The 18,206-nt window shown below is 39.7% G+C and overlaps 1 protein-coding gene across 1 annotated transcript in view; it reads right to left on the bottom strand.

Annotated features, from left to right (window-relative positions):
* Positions 1 to 10,917: 10,917 nt before the first annotated feature.
* nsd3 (nuclear receptor binding SET domain protein 3) overlaps positions 10,918 to 18,206 on the bottom strand; it is a 44,005-nt gene continuing 36,716 nt past the window's right edge. The window contains exons 17-24 of the mRNA XM_017718870.2: positions 16,993 to 17,195; positions 16,504 to 16,616; positions 14,922 to 15,191; positions 14,099 to 14,215; positions 13,612 to 13,753; positions 13,254 to 13,360; positions 12,566 to 12,770; positions 10,918 to 11,237 (exon numbers count right to left, since the gene is read on the bottom strand). Of these exons, the coding sequence (XP_017574359.2) occupies positions 10,918 to 11,237; positions 12,566 to 12,770; positions 13,254 to 13,360; positions 13,612 to 13,753; positions 14,099 to 14,215; positions 14,922 to 15,191; positions 16,504 to 16,616; positions 16,993 to 17,195 (1,477 nt within the window). The remainder of the gene's footprint in view (positions 11,238 to 12,565; positions 12,771 to 13,253; positions 13,361 to 13,611; positions 13,754 to 14,098; positions 14,216 to 14,921; positions 15,192 to 16,503; positions 16,617 to 16,992; positions 17,196 to 18,206) is intronic.

The raw sequence follows: 18,206 nt of genomic DNA, 5'->3' as shown, positions 1-18,206 counted from the left end.
AGTAATGGACAAGCCTATTCCCATGTCCCCAGACTCTGCCTCCTCACTGGAGAACGTGTCGGTGGGATTGAGAAGGTCCTCAAAGTATTCCTTCCACCGCCCAATGACGTCTTCAGTCGAAGTCAGCAGCACACCATCTCCATTATATACAGTGCTAGTGGCACACTGCTTTCCCCTTCTGAGTCACCTGACGGTTTGCCAGAATCTTTTCGGAGCTGACTTAAAGTCACTTTCCAAGGCCTCACCAAACTCCTCCCATACACGGGTTTTTGCCTTGGCGACAACTGAAGCCGCAGATCGCTTGGTCTGTCGATACCTGCCAGCTGCCTCTGGTGTCCCACAGGCCAACCATGCCCGGTAGGACTCCTTCTTCAGCTTGACGGCATCTCTCACCTGGGGTGTCCACCACCGGGTTCGAGGATTACCGCCCCGACAGGCACCAACTACCTTACGGCCACAGCTACAGTCAGCCGTTTCAGCAATGGAGGAACGGAACATGGCCCATTCTGAGTCAATGTCCCCCACCTCCCCCGATATCTGGTCAAAGTTCTGACGGAGGTGTGAGTTGAAGATCAATCTGACAGGTTCTTCTGCCAGACGTTCCCAGCAAACCCTCACTATACGTTTGGGCTTGCCTGGTCTGACTGGCATCTTCCCCCACCACCTGATCCAACTCACCACCAGGTGGTGATCAGTTGACAGCTCAGCTCCTCTCTTTACCCGAGTGTCCAAAACACATGGCCACAAGTCCGATGACACGACTACAAAGTCAATCATTGAACTGCGGCCTAGGGTGTCCTGGTGCCATGTGCACTTATGGACATCCTTGTGTTCAAACATGGTGTTCATGATGGACAAACTGTGGTTTGCACAGAAGTCCAAAAACTGAACACCACTCGGGTTCAGATCAGAGAGGCCATTCCTCCCAATCATTGCCCATGTGAGCGTTGAAGTCCCCCAGCAGGACAATAGAGTCTCCAGGAGGAGCACTTTCAAGTACCCTTCCCAAGGACTCTAAGAAGGCTGGGTACTCTGAACTGCTGTTCGGTGCATAAGCACAGACAGCAGTCAGGACCCGTTCCCCAACCCGAAAGCGTGGGGAAGCTACCCTCTCATCCAGCGGAGAAAACCCCAACATACAGGCACCAAGTCGAGGGGCTATGAGAAAGCCCACACCTGCCCGCCGCCTCTCACCATGGGCAACTCCAGAAAAGAATAAGGTCCAGCCCCTCTCAAGGAGATTGGACCCAGAGCCCAAGCTGTGTGTTGAGGTGAGCCCGACTATATCTAGCCGGCATCTCTCAACCTTGCGCACCAACTCAGGCTCCTTCCCCGCCAGTGAGGTAACGTTCCAAGTTCCAAAAGCCAGTTTCAGCAACCGAGGATCAGAACGCCAAGGCCCACGCCTTCAGACACTGCCCGATCCACAACGCACCGAACCCCTACTACTGCCCCTCCCATTGGTGGTGGGTCGATGGGAGGGGGGACTCATGTAAATCCTTCGGGCTGGGCCCGGCCGAGCACCATGAGTAAATGCCCGGCCACCAGACGCTCGCTGGCGAGCCCCTCCCCCAGGCCTGGCTCCAGGGTGGGGCCCCGGCAACCCTGTTCCGGGCAGGGTACACAAGTCCCGTTTTTGTGTCTTCATAGGGGTTATTATGGATCACACTTTGTCTGACCTGTCACCTAGGACCAGTTTGCCATGGGAGACCCTACCAGGAGCTTTTGCTCCAGACAATATAGCTCCTAGGATCATTCAAGCATGCAAACCCCTCCACCACGATAAGGTGGTGACCCATGGAGAGGAAAAGTTGAAAAGTTGAAATTGGACGTGAGCAAGTGCATTGGACATGCAACAGATGGTGTATCTAATATGCAAGGCCAGTATAAAGGTTTTTCTGCCCTAATGTCCTCTGTGTCTCCCAATCAAGTGCATGTGTGGTGCTATGCCCATGTTCTCAACTTGGTTCTTGCTGACACCACTCAGGTAGTAATTGCAGGTGGATCACTGTTCTCCCTCCTTAATGACATTGCTGTGTTCTTTCGTAAATCATTCCTATGGAGAGCCAGGGCAAGAGACATAAGCGCCTCTCTCCCATTGGAGCGACATGCTGGTGGGCTAAACATGATGCTCTTAAGAAGGTCAATGGATCATTTGGCCACCCTGAAAAGGGTCTCTATGTTGATCTTCTTCTTGCATTGTCTGTCATCCAAGATCAGGCCAGCATGAAGACCACAGTTCAAGTGAGAGCAAGATCACTCATAGAGGCATTGCTGAGATATGAAACAATAAAAATTACCTCAGGATTTTTGAGCAGACCTCACCATTGTCAAAATACCTGCAAACAGGAAGGATGGACATTCTGTCAGCCCACAGAATGGTTGTGGCAACACAATAAAACCTGCAAGGTATGGCCAGAGATTTGGCTCCTGTCAAAGCAGCTGCAGACAGATTTGTCCAGTGGGCAAATGATAAGATACAAGAGGAGGACAACAAGACTGATGTTGTAGCAGAAATTGCACTGCCACAGAAGAGAGCAAGAAAGAGGACAAAAATGTCTGGAGAAATGACTGAGGTTGAGAGAGTGAGAGATCCACACAAAGAGTATGAGGTTACGGTGTATAATCAAATCATGGACACGGTAGTTGAAACAATCCAGAGAAGATTTCTCACACATGGAACGCTTTATGTTGACCTCTCTCTCCTACACCCTAGGAATTTTTCCCAGGTCACTTCCACTCCTCTTCCAGAATCAGCCCTACAGGAACTCAGCAAGTGTTTACTCCCTTTTAACACACAAGCAACTGTTGAAAACCTGCAGAGTGAACAGAAAACTCTGGCTGTTCAGTGGGATAGGTTGAAACTGTCCCCACTGAACGAATACAAGTCCAGAACAGTGGAGGAAGTAGAACTAGTTGAAGAAGGGGATGCTGAAATTGTGAACAAGAGCTGTTCCTCCTGCAAAAATTGTCCACTTTTTTGTTATTAGGTCCTGAGAAGGTTTAGCTTGCTGACAGATGCCTACCATATTCTTGGCCTGGTATATAAGTTTCTCCTCACACTTATCTCTCAAGTGGCATGTGAACGCACATTTTCAACACTCAAGTTCATCAAGAACAGACTCAGGAGCAAGTCGTCGCAAGATTATTTGGAGGCATTTATGTTGATGGCCACAGAGAGAGACATTTTGATGTCCTTAGACGCACAAACTATCATCGATGAGGTTGCAGAAAAAAAGTGGCCTGCTCAGAACATTGCTCCTCTAGTAAGGTATGTATATGATCATTTGTTTTTTCTTGTGTTCTACTTGTTCTAGAGAGTCGTTGTGAAGTGAAACATGATGGGGATTTTTTCTCAATTTGGAGTTGATGTGATTGTAGTGGGCTGGTCTAGAAAAAAGTCCAGGGCTGAATTTGGGTCCCAGTCCAGCCCTGAGCATGTGTATATGATACTTGGCAAGTACAAAGCATATGTTTACATGCTGCTCTCATGGGACACATTTCCTCATGTATGCTCTCCACTCTGTTTATATGTATATTATACTTGCATATTTATATTTTTACCACTATATACCGTATTTGTACACTTTTTATGTAAATAATACTGTATTTTGGATGCTAACTGCATTTCATTGGCTCTGTACCTGAACTCTGCACAATGCAAATAAAGCTGAGGAGGAAGTTATAGTCCGCTTAACATAAAAACATGGTGATGAACACGTATTACCATTAAAGTCAATTTCGTATGAGGTTCCACACAGTCCCTCCTCCTCCCTCTTCACTCCTCCCTCTGTTTACTTACCAGGCTAGAAGAAACGTTGTGAGTTCATCGTCAAACTTCATCCCTTCATACTCTGAGAGCTCCAGCGGTGGAGAGAAGCGCCATTGCTAACTCTTATTTTGCTTCTTTTTGTGTCACTTATTTTCTTTGTGGTTTCTTGTTGTCTTCTCATGTATGATTGATGGCAGACTTGACTCTACAGTGACTCACTGTTGCCTCTTGAGGTGTAAAGTGGTATTATGAGACAGGAAGGGCCCAGAGCTAGCTGGTTAGCATGCTAGACGCCTGGGACATGATGTCAAACGTTATTTCTTCACATTCTGTTGATAATTTTAGTACATTTTGTAATGTTTTAAACTAAAAATCTAACAAACTGTTCCTTTAAAGATAAAGGTAGCCTCATGTTTTTTTGTGGTGTTAATGTTATACTGTTTGTTTTGGCTTGTAGTTAGCTGGGCAAGAAGTAGCTAGCTATCTAAAACCTGCCAGCTAATCGAAGCAGGTTCAACTTCTGCCTGAGTTTCAGCTTCACAAAACCTAACAAACACAGTTGTGGTTAACTAGTTTAACAAATGCAGTTAACAATCTACATTAATCCAGGTTTAGATACTCTGTTTTTGATGATCAGCTAATAGTGTAAAACGTAAAGTTTTAGTTTTAGTGTAAAACATAAAAGTTTATGTGGTTGGTTAGTGTAGTGGTTAACACCTCTGCCTTCTACGCTGCAGACTGGGGTTCAGTCCCCCACCAGGGCAAGGACCCTACACTATACCAAAAAGAGTCCTTGGGCAAGACTCCTAACACCACCTTAGCCGACCTGAGTAAAATGATCAAATTGTAAGTTGCTCTGAATAAGAGCGTCTGCCAAAATGCCATAGAACATGTGCTGCTGAAGAAGGAAAAAAGAAATACTACCGAAATATCTCAAAGTAAAAGTATTTATAATGGGGGGAAAAAGTAAGGCTGTCACCACTTCAACCAGGGTTAAACCAAACTATGCTTAAAGTTAGCTGGATAGGCAAGAAATAATCATGGAAATAATCACAGAGGGGGTTTTCTGTAATTTAAATATAACTTATTAGATTGAACATCCAATCATCAGCTATACACAAATTAGCCAGTTATAAATGTATAGGATTTAGACCGTTATTGCCAGTGTTATTTATTAGCCTCTAATTTTGTAGTATATCAGCTAACAAGATGGAGGCCCTCAAATTCTGCTAAGGGCAGCCAGAAGGTTAGAACAACCGTTCTAACAACTTGCCCGACCCATCGACAGTGGTGGACAGTAACTAAGTAAATGTAATTCGTTACTGTACTTAAGTAGTTTTTTTTCTGTATCTGTAATTTACTTAAGTATTTCCATTTGGGCGACTTTTTACTTTTACTCCACTACATTTCAAAGTCTAATATCTTACATTTTACTCCACTACATTTTGAGAAACCTGCCGTTCCTTTTGGTTTTTGTGTGTATTAAAACGTAACATGTCAAAACAAAAGAAGTGCAAAGCAAGAACACCAATGGTGGAACTAACCTAACCTGTAAATTGTCCACAATATAGAAATATGTACACATATGCAGTTTGACTGGCACGTTTCTTTTTTTCTGAATTCATACAAACACTTTCATGTTATAGTAACTTAGTTTCAGTTAGTTTATGTTTATGAGCAGAGACCTACAGATCAACACAGTAATGGAAAACTTATTTGTGATCCTGAGTTTAAAGCCAGTTTTTATTCAACTTGTAACTAATTTACAAAGTAATTTTAAACGGAAACTTTGCTTGTTTGTAAAAGTGATTTCAGAGCCACTCGGTTCTCCCTGATGGAAACTGTTTACCTTCAGTGTTTTGCGCTTATGATCATTTTAATAGACGTCAGCGTCACTAATTAATGATGTTCTATTAAAAGACTGGTTTACCAAGAGAGACACTGGAGGATTTTCACCTAAAATGAGTTTAGGAGGCAAATCTTGTTACAAAAATGATAACAGGACATCAGAGCCACAATTAATCTTTTACTACTTTTACTTTCAATACTTAAGTACATTTGAAGGCAAATACTGTACTTATATATATATATTCTGTACTTTTACTCAAGTTGAGGTCTAGAGTAAGGACTTCTACTTTTACTGGAGTAATATTTTACCTTGGGTCTCTCTACTTTAACTCAAGTACATGATTTGTGTACTTCATCCATCTCTGCCCCTTCGAGTGGTCCTACTGAGCACACGCGTATCATTACTGTAGCATAGCAGCTTAATGTTTCAAACGTTTTATTGTTTTTGATGTTAATTCAGTGCAGACTCAGCTTAATAATACTGCTCCCTGATGAGGTGATTTAGGCAATATTTTATATATAATATTAAAAAAATCCTAGTTATTCTTTTAATGCTGGTAACGTTTTCTGATGAGTTATAAGCTATCAAATTTTCCTACCTACACATTTCAGTAATTTACTGAATGATACTGTAATTTAAACTACCAAAATATCATACCTACAGTTTGTAGATCGCTACCTGAAAATGTGTCGTACCGTAGAACATTTTGACAAGGTAGCACAATTCATCAGAACACCAGCCCTAATAGCCAGGTAGCTCCATTGCTAACTTTAGCTTGTTAGCTTGTTGTCCTCCTTATCTGATGAGTCATTTCTTTGATTTCTCCAGTTATTCTGCAGATTGGTTTGTATGAAGAAAGCTGCAGTTGTGCTGTCTGTTTTATGTCGGCACAGCCATCTTTGAGCTGTTTATTGTTTTCATTTTCTTACAAGAATTTTCCAGGGAGCATGTTTGTTCTTAGTTGTGAGAAATATCCACTTCACTCTCAATTCTTTACAGTAAGCAGAAAGAGGCGTTTTTGTCACCCCCTCTGGTGCAAATGGGAACTGCGCTTGACATTCTGAACATTAAACTGTACGATAACTCTGTTCTTCAATATTGATGCAAAATATGAATTTGTCACACACTCCTAACCTTTACACATCTGCTCTGACCCCACAAATGAACATTCAGTACAGTTTTATTGAAGTCAAACCAGGCAAGTCTGAAACCGAGTAAATCTGTGGAATGTCGCTTAAAATACTCTCAATAAATTATGAATTCTGAAGAAAAAACATCTCAAAAGTTGGTCAAATAAAAATACAGTAAAAGAAATTTTACAAAAATGTGCCTACGTTCACAAACATTCAGAATTTTACAGGCATTCTTGAGACACTACAATATAATGACAAGTCGAGTTCTTTGCCTTCTACTATGTACAGGTTGGACAAGCATCATTCTCGTACATAAATGCAACAACACGGGCTAGTTTACATAGCCGAAAAATCTCTATTCATGAGTATATCGTTATAAAACTCGGAGAGGACGTTCATTCTACCCAAGTAATATCATTTATGGTACTTTTATTCAGTTGGAGTGTACACTTTGATGGTGAAAACTTTACATTAACACTTAAGCTTTACACGAAACAGAAGTCCAGTAGCAAGATTTTTAGCAAAACAGTCTATTTTTTCCCCAAGGAATGTGAGATCAATGTAACATCAACACAAATGAGCTTTTATGTAGCTGGTGAGATCATTAAAATGCAATTTTGCAACATAAAGAACAGGCACCACCATACGTGAATAAGCACAAGATGTTTATGACACTTTAAATCACATATTTATATAAAAATAGCAAAAAGAAATGATGAAGTACAGTGCACTAACACTCTCAACAGCTTTAAGGAGGTAATACAAAAATTTTAAACAGTTGATATGAACACAAAAAGGGCTCCTGAAATGAATAACGACCAATTGAATAATAACAGAGCCGCTGCACGAATAAATGTAAGAAATTTTTGTTAAAGTGACCGTCATACAAATCCTACGACTATTTGTCGAATCAAAACAAGGCATTTGTGCATCCAAAAATAAACAACAAATCGGGACGTAAATGTCCAGTGGAACAGCTGAAACAAGCCAAAAAATTAAAAATAAAAGGAGTAATTCATGCGGGGATACTGAAGCAGAACTAGAAAGGAAGAAAAAAAAAAAGAAAAAAAAAAAAAAAAAACACACTCTCAAAACAACACACGTCCTTCATCTAGGCATGAACACCACATGTGTCATTTTAATACAAAATGTGTTAAAGTAGATAATAATATGACACAAAGTGTTTTTTTTTTGGAGAGCGCACTTCTTACAACTGCTTCACTCTGACTCTTTTACGGCAAAGCCGTTTACCACACATGAAATTCAACATACATGAGGAATACATTGGTCTTTTGAGGAGAAAAGTGCTAAATGATAATAAAAAAAGGTAAAAAAAGATGTGAAAAAAATCTAGTATTTTGTAGCATCTGAGCATTGTAAGGCCAAAAACAAAGCAAAACCAACACAAAAGTGCATTATGAGACAGCGCTCCGAGTTTAAAATGTAACGCAATGCAGATCCGGACTAAACATCAGGAAAAGGGAAAGAAAAAATGATTCAAGTAAACTGGAACTGGCAACACTTCCGACTCCCACAGATACAGTGAAGAACACTGATGCCGTACAGTCTTAAAAATAAAGGCTTCATATTGGCTGTGCGGTTCTAAGAAAAAGCTTCAGTTGGCTTAATATGGAGATTCTTTAAGTTTCACACTCATGTTACTCATTTACAAAACTAAAGCTGGGACCACTTATCTATTTATCAATAATTATTGATATATCCAATAAAGGTGACCGGTACATTTTTAATTTTGGGCATGCTTTTCTATCTTCAGTTGAGTGTTTAGTTAGTCACACCCCTTTGGTGGAAATGACTATGCTGAATAATGAGTGTGGTTCTGAATTAAATTTTGATATTTATTGATGTTTTTGTTATTATTAACTATTGATAAATTCAGTAGAATCACTGGGTAAAATGTATTGTATGAATGTAAGTACTTTTCTTTCTCAATTTTAGTTCCTTTGAAGGCGTTGACGCCCCCTCTGGTGGCATTGGGTACTGCCTGTGATATACTGAACACTAAACCTTGAAATATCTGCAGTTTTAAAAATAATGATATTTATTGATAATTTTGACTTTTATTATTCCCACTTACATCTCATTTACTAAATACAAAGCTGGGGCCACTTCATGCTTTATCAGTACTAATTTATCCATAATTACTGATAAATTAATAATAGCGCTACATGAGTTCAATCGTCCTTATACTTTTCTTTCTTAATTGTAGTTAAATGTTTAGTTGTTTTGACGAAAGCTTTGTCACCCCCTCTGGTAAAAATAGGAACTGCCCTTGATATACTGATCACTACACAGTGAAATACCTGTTTTTTAATAATATGACAATATTTATTTATAATTTTGTCCTGATTTATTGATCTATCTAAAACAACATAACAGACAGTGGTTCTTCTGCAGCAACCTTCTTTTCTCGCCTTTACTTTTAAGACTGAATTTGAGTTGGACATTGTGGACTAGCAATTCATGATTAGGAAAATACGTGAACGTTGTGATGAAGCAGAGCTGCGAGGGTATAAATACAGCACATACAACACTGCACATGATCCTGCAGGAAAGAGACGAGGGTCAAACAGGTCAAAAGGTTAGCGAGTGTATCTACTGCCGTTCGGTAAATGCGGCCTAAAAAGACAGGAATGAGTTCTCAAGCACGGTACTTCACATCACAGGAGCTACTGAGCGAGGAATTAATCACGATATCATTACACCGAGCCATGGTGGAGGTCTGCCATGATTAAAAGCTATCGAGCTTTTCACTCAGATTTACATCGAGAAGTAGAAGTTATGCAAAACGTTTATGCTACACTCGGCTGTAGGCTGCACAGCACGTTCGTTTTTCTGTTCGACCGATTAATCCACGTTTTTCATCTTCTATCGTAACCGTCTGCGTTGAGTCATTAAGACAAAATGTGGTACAAAAGATCTGTTCAAACATCGATGACTTAAAAAAATGAATTCTGGGTAAAGGTACACCTTGAAAGTGACACCTTCAGAATTTGTCACTATTGTATTTTTTTTAAATGCATGATACAGACAAAGTGACTACATTGGCAACAGCACTGAAAAGAAAAAAAAAAACAAACAAACAAAAAAAAAAACTGTATTTACATATACCAAACAAAAATGAAAAGAAACAGCCGCAACTCTAGCAACAATGCTGAAACTAAACCAAACAATATCCTACTTGATATTCGTATTGGCACACTAACGATGGCAAAATCTGAAGATGGCAGTGTTAGGATTATTAACGATGGCCAAATTTGAGACAACAGCAAGGTACGGTTTCGAGACACCTTAGAAAGTACCACAAGCTGGTAATAACACTGAGGAAACCTCGCGTCTCAGGCAAAAAGGTGAAAATGCTAAGTGCTAGCTGTGATTTTCTACACATCTGAAGTTGCCGTAGCTCCTAATTCCTGGCGTCTGAATTTACAGTCCTGTATGAAAAAGAGTGAGGCAAAAAGACAACAAAAAGGCCAAGCAATGGAGTAGGGTTAATCATAGGGCACATATACAACATTAAGAATAGTGATATCAAAGTCACTAATACCAATGAACAATACTGTACACTTGTGAGTGGATGTAAACATAGTCATAAATATATTAATAATGATATATATCTTACAAATCACAAACACACAGGTATGAAGTGGCAGCACGTAACCAAACCTCAGTCACAGTCTGTCCAGTAACAGCTTGTTTTGTTTTTCCACTGTGTTTCTTTTCTTTAAGGTACCACCAATAGTCGATATTATGCAGCAAAATCCTTCCGATGACCAACATGTCTCATAGGAATCCTTTCTATTTACATGAGGTACATAAAATCAAGTTCTGGAGTGTGTTGCGGGTACCGTACAGAGAATGAAACACGTTAAAAAGCCTCCGCGGCTTCCAGAACGAGTTGAAAACATCAGTAAAGTGACGGTTTGCTGTGACTGTTTTCCTCCCATAGTGACTGCTGTACTGTTTCTGAAGAAGTGAAGTGACTTTTTGTGGCTCAAAAAGCTCACCAGCTGCTGCAGACCTGGAATGAACGAATAACACTTTCTCAACGCCACAGCGCCCCCTCCTGGCTGCTCTGGAGGACCTCTTATTTCAGTTCCAGTCACCAGGTTTGGTTTTCAGTTTTGCCTTCCCCTCCCCCCCAGTCACTCGCCCTCTGCCTCTCCACCTCGCTCTCCATTTTTTCCTCCGCCTCCCGCCACTCCCTCTTCCTCCTCCTCCTCCTCCTCCTCCTCCCCCTCCCCTTCTCCATCCTCCTCCCCTGGCTCCGGTTGCTCCTTCTTCACTCTGGCCCGGCTGGTCTGAGCTGGATCGTGTTTTGGGCAGCAGGGTCGGCTGTCCTGAGCCGAAAGCGCCAGCTGCCCAGCCTCGTGCTCACGGCAAAAGGAGGTGGGGCAGAAGTGGCAAAAGGCGGAAGCGGGGCGCTGGCACAAGTTGCACTGGTGCCATGGGCACTCCCAACGACCTGAAACACAGCCATAACACTTTTATTGTTTTTTTTTTTGTTGTTTTTGGTCTGCTTTCTGAACACACACACACACACACACACACACACACACACACACACATACATTTTCTAAGCCGCTTCTCCCTAAGGGTCGCCGGTGGGTGCTGGAGCCTATCCCAGCGGTCATCTGGCTTTCTGAATACTGAAACGTAAACTAACTCTGACCTCAAACATTGTTCATGCAGAAGGTTCTTCTTACTAACATCTTACATACAAATTATGAAGTTAGGATTGCTTATAGATTTATCAATAATTTATTGACAATTAAAGACAAACCTATAAAATTGCTAGACTAAATATCTATAATTTTCAATTCAACTGTAATCAATTGCATCAATTGTATTTTTTGTGATGAAGGCTTTGTCGCCCTCTCTGGTGGAAATGGGAACTTCAAGTAAAATGCTGAATACTAAACAGTAAAATTTCTGTGGTTTTGAACTAATATTTCACAATTACTGATAATCTCAAACAATATGCACAACGACTGGAGCTGGACAATCTTATATTTACTTTTACCATGAAAAATTATGCCACATTATTAAACAATATACTTTTCTGAATATATAGTGAATATCATCACTGACCAACCACATTTTATTTCACATAGAGCATATTTGTTTTATTCAATGTAGTGTAGTGCAGTGTTTGAAATGCTGCACAAAAATCACTGCACTTTAATTTTTTATTGAATTTAAAATGTTGGACTACTGTTTCTTTATTGTCTGTTTTAACTTATCAGGTGTCATGCATCATGATATTGCATTTTTGGCATATCACCTACCTCTAATCATGATATTTTACACTTAGAATTTCAGTGAAGGGGCGATATGGCTTCTACGGTTTCATTTAAAAAGCACTCTATAATGTTTATATGATCCACACACTTATTCTGACAGACTGTAACACACTACAGGAAGTGTAGGGGGCGATATCTACTGTTTCATTTAAAAAGTGCTTTATAATGCTCTATAACGTGTTGTGCTAAAGTCTGCAGTGTTTTGGCCCATGAGGACTGGAGCCTACTGTCTCGAACACACCTGACTTAGCTAATTAGCAAGACCTTCATGAGTTGAAGTCAGAGCATTAGATATAAGTAAACGCTGATCTCCACAGCACAGGCCTAGAAGGTCACCAGTTTGACATGTCTGTTCTATAATGTTCATGTGATCCACAAAGTCATCTATTTTCATGATGAAAGCATCACAATAAGCAGCGTAACTAAAGAACATTCAATTGAAAGCTGTGGTAGAAGTAGTTCCTCAGTTTCTGGTGTAGCGTTAGCATACCGTATGGAGGCTTGGTGAGGTTGAGGCAGAGCAGGTGATAGGCTTTAGGACAGTCCTTCTTGTCACACATGACCAGCTCTCCACCCTCACCACAGCAGTAGCAGTAATACTCGTGGGTCTGCCTGCTCTCCAGTTTCAGCTTACGCTTCTTAGCCTTCAGCTTTGAATTCTTCACCTTCTCCTCCTTCTCCATCACTACTGCACTCTGCACAACAGCCACAACAGAACAATACACATCTGAGACAACGACCAAAGATAAATAAAGAAGCAGTGGTGCACCAAATTGACCATTGACCAAAATCTGAAAACAAAAAGCTTTAATTTGCCTTTTTACACAAATTTCATTTATTCATTTTTGTTTGACATGCTGTCAGCAGTGACCAGTGAAGGAAAAAAACAGTTTAATTCTCAAGTCTCACGACAGAAATGTTTTGTAAGGGGACATATTTTGGCATATTTGGTCATTCAAGAAATTAAAATTTCCCCCTAAAACTTTCTGCATTTACACTATTTCAAGCAAAAACTTAAGTGCCAGTTTTTTCATGTTTTGGACAAAAACTTTCAATGGATATACTTTTGCTGCATCCCCAGGACAGAGAACAAGGGCAAGAGATAAGTTTGTGCTTCGTGCATCAACAGTGATTAGGTTAACACACTTTGTAATGACAAACACAGAGCGTGAATGTACCTTGGGCCGAACTCCGAGGAAACCACTGCAGTTCTCTGCTCCACAGTGACATGATGTTCTCCCGTTCCCCAGACAGTCCAGATTATAATTAAACGTCAGCTCAGTGTCTGCAGAAAACACACAAACCTACTGCTCTAATTCACAGTTGAGATAAAGGCTATATTAAAATCTAAATTGTACACACAAACTCTTAAAAAGGTGGTTCTACAAGGGTTCTTTAGTAAAGACTATGGTTCTATATAGTACCATAAACACCCAAAGAACATTTTGCTCGCTCAAATGGCCCTTCGCAATGTGAAACGGTTCTTCAGGGCAGGATTCTGCTATTGATACAAGCTTAGTGGGATCAGTTTCTCACCTGCTGCGATGTCACACAGCGTGAAGAGTCCAATGCGAATGTCCCCATTCACTGTCCACTTCTGTGTCTCGCAGTTTGGGCTGCAGCTGTGGTTCATGAAGCGAGAGAGATTCCCTTTGGGTCCAGCATCAATCACACGGTCCTGTAAAAACAACACAAAACAGAAACGGGTTAATCAGCATACACCAAAATGTGTTTAAATGTGAACAGATTAGCATTTCTGACCATTACATTACATAAAATGAAAATGTTTCTCTGGCATTGACATATAAAACACTGAATGCCATGCATACAATATTTAAACGATCGGGTGGATGAACAAAAACCAGCTATTGAATTATTAGTTCACATTTTGACATACAGATTGCCAGAAAAGTGTCAAGTTACTCTTATGTTACTCTTCTTCTGGTATTTCTGAGCAAAACATAAAAATACACAACAAATACAATAAAAACAGACTTGTATTAAAAGAAATCCTATAAAATACCTTGGTGAGGGTCAGCATGTAAAAGTTGGTCACATGATTCTTATTTGCATGGCTTATCCGCTGACGACACTCTTCCAAATCAATCAGTTCTCCAACGTACTCCATCACAAAATCTCCCTTTAAAGTGAAAAACACACACACATAATCAAATTCAGCTCACTTCAAAATCTAGCAATATAATTAAAAACTACCAACTGTTAAGAGAAAGAAATACTGACATGACTATCCCCCACAGGTTCTCAGTGTTTATCTAAGTGCAGTCTGTGCCTTTTACCTTTTACTACATAATGTATTACTGAGGGACCACAAATAACTAGCCGTCAATGACAATTAGTGATCCATGATGTCATTTATGGGGAAAAAAGTCAATATACTGTTGGTAAACAAATTGTAATACACTACAGGAAGGGGGTAACATGGCTTCTAACATTTTATGATAATGATTGGTTAATGTAGTGGTTAACACCTATGCCTTCTACGCTGCAGACTGGGGTTCAATCCCCGCCTGGACAAGCACCCTACACTATACCAATAAGAGTCCTTGGGCAAGACTCCTAACACCACCTTGGCCTACCTGTGTAAAAATGATCAAATTGTAAGTCGCTCTGAATAAAAGCATCAGCCAAATGCTATAAATGTAAACTTTTTTTAAAAAGTGCTCTATAATGTTTATATGACCCACACAGTCATTCTGACAGACTGTAATACACTACAGGAAGTGTAGGGGGTCATATGATCCACACAGCCTGTTAGTCAATTAATCAAATAGACAAGCTGACAGACTAATCAATTGTAGAAAGAACTGAAAATAAATCTGGCTGACCTTCTTCAGGTCCTGTTTGGTTTTGAGACCCCAGCCACGGGCACTGGTCTTGATGACCTCAGTGTCGGCGTAGATGCGCTTGGAGAAGCTCTGGTTGAGGCATCGTTCTCCAGCCGGACACACCTGCGGGTGGCACTCGTACTGAAGCATGCGGTTCAAACACTGAGAGTCCTGACTGCATGGCCGTTCATCCGTTGGCCGGCAGTTACAGCGCGGGATCTCCGAAAGATCTGCCACGTGCACTTGCACCTTTCCCACAGGCTTGTTGAACTGCAGAGGGACGAAGCAGAAAGCATAAAACAGAATGAACAGCTTCAACTTTTAAAGCATTCATTCAGCCAAATATCAGGTTACTCAGTTTTCTTGGTTTGTTTCTTTAGTTTTAGTACTGGAGCTCTGAGGCTAATGCAGCTAACAAGTAATAGAACTAATTAGCATGGTGCTAGCTGCAAGCTTAAATCATCAAATCATTAAATCATGTTTGCCTCAAACCACGTGTAGATGTTTAGTAGTTTCTAACAGACTTAACTGTGTGGTTTCTGACACTGTATGGCAAAAGCAGGGACAGAAATTCAGGATGATACTACTGTATGTAGCCATGCAAACCTTAGACACCAAAGATGTCGACTACATTTGTGCTAAAAATAAATATTGTGTCAATTTTGCTGAACTAATCCTTTAACAGCATACACTGATTAGGCATAACATTATGACCACCTCCTTGTTTCTACGCTCATTGTCCATTTTATGTGCTCCACTTACTATATAGTTGCACTTTGTAGTTCTACAATTACAGACTGTAGTCCATCTGTTTCTCTGATACTTTGTTAGCCCTCTTTTACCCTGTTCTTCAGTGGTCGTGACTCCCATGGACCCTCACTGAACAGGTACTATTTGGGTGGTGGATCATTTTCAGCACTGTGGTATCACTGACGTTGTGTTGGTGTGTTAATGTGTGTTGTGCTGGTGCGAGTGAATCAGACACAGCAGTATCACAAGCAATGCCTGGGATCTTTAAAAAGTGTTAAAAAATGTTTTTATGCTAACCACCAACATTGTTTTCTTTTTGTAGCATCATTACATTAGCATTACAGTATCAGACTAAGCAAACGATTTACCTGGATAATGTGTATGTTTTGTCTGTAAAAATACAATATATCACTGTGAGCTGGATAGAAGAATTATATTTGGCTCCTGATTTCTGGCTGCACTCCAGCCATCGCATCGATTTGTCATAATTCATTTTTGTGAAAATTTGAAAGGACAAATTAAGCATTTTTTTTAAAACTGCAATTAATACCAGGCTGCCACAAAAAGAGGGCTGGAAATGGTTAAAATATATATATATATATATATATATATATATATATATATATATATATATATATATATATATATATAAAATCACTGCTTAATGTCTTCATATCGTTTTAATTTATCCTAATATTAGTGTAATAAACACTTTCAGGTCAAAAACTTTACATTTTATCAGGTGTCTAATTAGGGGAATTAGAAGAATTAGAATTGTGGAAAAATTAAAGTTACTGCTAACAGAGGTTGTATGGTAAAGTATGTCTTGTACCTTGATGAGTTTATATGGTGGGGGCCTGCGGGAGTTGCGCTCCTGTTCTAAAGCCTCTTTTGTCTCGCGCTGAGCCTTCAGCTCCTGGAATCTCCTTGCTGCCTCCTCCAGAGCTACACACAAAATCATACACAGGCTTAAAACTCAGAGCAGCAAAAAGCTTAGACATGATCTAAACACTTAATGTATAATATTTAGTATAAATTATGTTTATACATTAACCTGCAAATGTCTATCTACAGATGAAACAATTAGTTGTCAAAGTCAAATACAATGATTAGGAAAAAAATATTTATTTTATTAACGCTCTATAATATTCACGTGATTCACACAGTCATTCGGACAGACTGTAATACACTATGGTAAGTGTAGGGGGCAATACAGCATTAACAGTTAACTGAAACCTGGTCAACTGACTAATCAATAATAAAAATCATTAGTTACATCTCTAATTAAATGATGATTCCTTTTTATGTTTCTTATTCGTACCTTTCTTAAAAGTCTTGTTAATCCCGACTTGTCCCTCAGCAAAGTTCTTGTCACTCTCTACATAAGGGAACACCCTGCCCTGGTGGATCCAGTAGTAGTCGTGGGAACCGAAGAAGAAAACAGGGAAATCTCCAATGTCGTGCTTCAGACTCTGGATGTTGGACGGAACCAGGCGAGGGTTACAGATTTCAGCAGGCCACCACCTGCAACCGAGAAAATGCACAACACCACATACAGGATATCAACATAACAGCACAATCCAACATCTGTGAACTGTTTTTCAACAGTTTTTCTTAAACTTTTAATCTGTACTCATTTCCTTTCAATTTTATTATTTTAAGCTGCTGTAATCTTGCAGATCTTGTTTTTTTCCCTTTCCTTACAAATGTAGCTTTATTTGGTAGTTTCTATTTTCATTTCTGATACGTTCTGGCTTGTGTTATTTTTTTCTGTGAAAAGCTCTGTACACTGTTTTTTAAAAGGTGGTACATGAAGGTTACAATAAAAATAAATAAATAAGCAAGTATGTAAACATAACAATGTATTACTATAGACTATAAATGTTTATTTCTATAGTAATAAAAGTAATAACAATCATTATTATTAGTAGTAACAATAACAGTAAAGTATGTGAATAATAAACATTATTACTGACATGTTTTAATTGAACTTTGTATATAAACAAGTTTGCCCCCCCGAAACTTCACTCAGAAAATCTACAAATCAACATGGAATTTAAACAGAGTGTTCAAGCTAGAAGTTAGCGATATGGAAAAAGATCTAATACTGTGTTACTTCGATAAATCTTCATAATATGTCACAATATGACAACTTCATTAGCTTCCTTGCTGTCCATCTTACAGAGTTGACCAGTGCATAGACACCCCCTACTGTGAGCTCCGCTTCATGAGCTGTTGGACTGGTTTAGAAATTTTACTCTCACGTTGTTTCCACTCCAATAGATCAACATTCCCCTCCAACATTTAGCCCAAAAACATTTCCTGATCATTACCATATGTTCTTGTTATGCATGACTATCTCAAGGCTGGCTGAGCTAGAGGTGGACAATATGGGAAAAGATCTAATATTGTGATACTTCAAGAAATTTTCAGGATACAATATATGTCATTATATTTATTTTTTCAGACATATCAGTTTTTTGGTATACTGTATGCACTAAATCTAGTTAAACGGGACTTATTTGTAAGTATGTA

The sequence above is a fragment of the Pygocentrus nattereri genome, chromosome 18 (assembly GCF_015220715.1).
Source record: "Pygocentrus nattereri isolate fPygNat1 chromosome 18, fPygNat1.pri, whole genome shotgun sequence".
Classification (NCBI taxonomy): Eukaryota; Metazoa; Chordata; class Actinopteri; order Characiformes; family Serrasalmidae; genus Pygocentrus; species Pygocentrus nattereri.
Note: the sequence above shows the minus strand (reverse complement) of the source record. Positions and strands in the feature narration are given on the sequence as shown.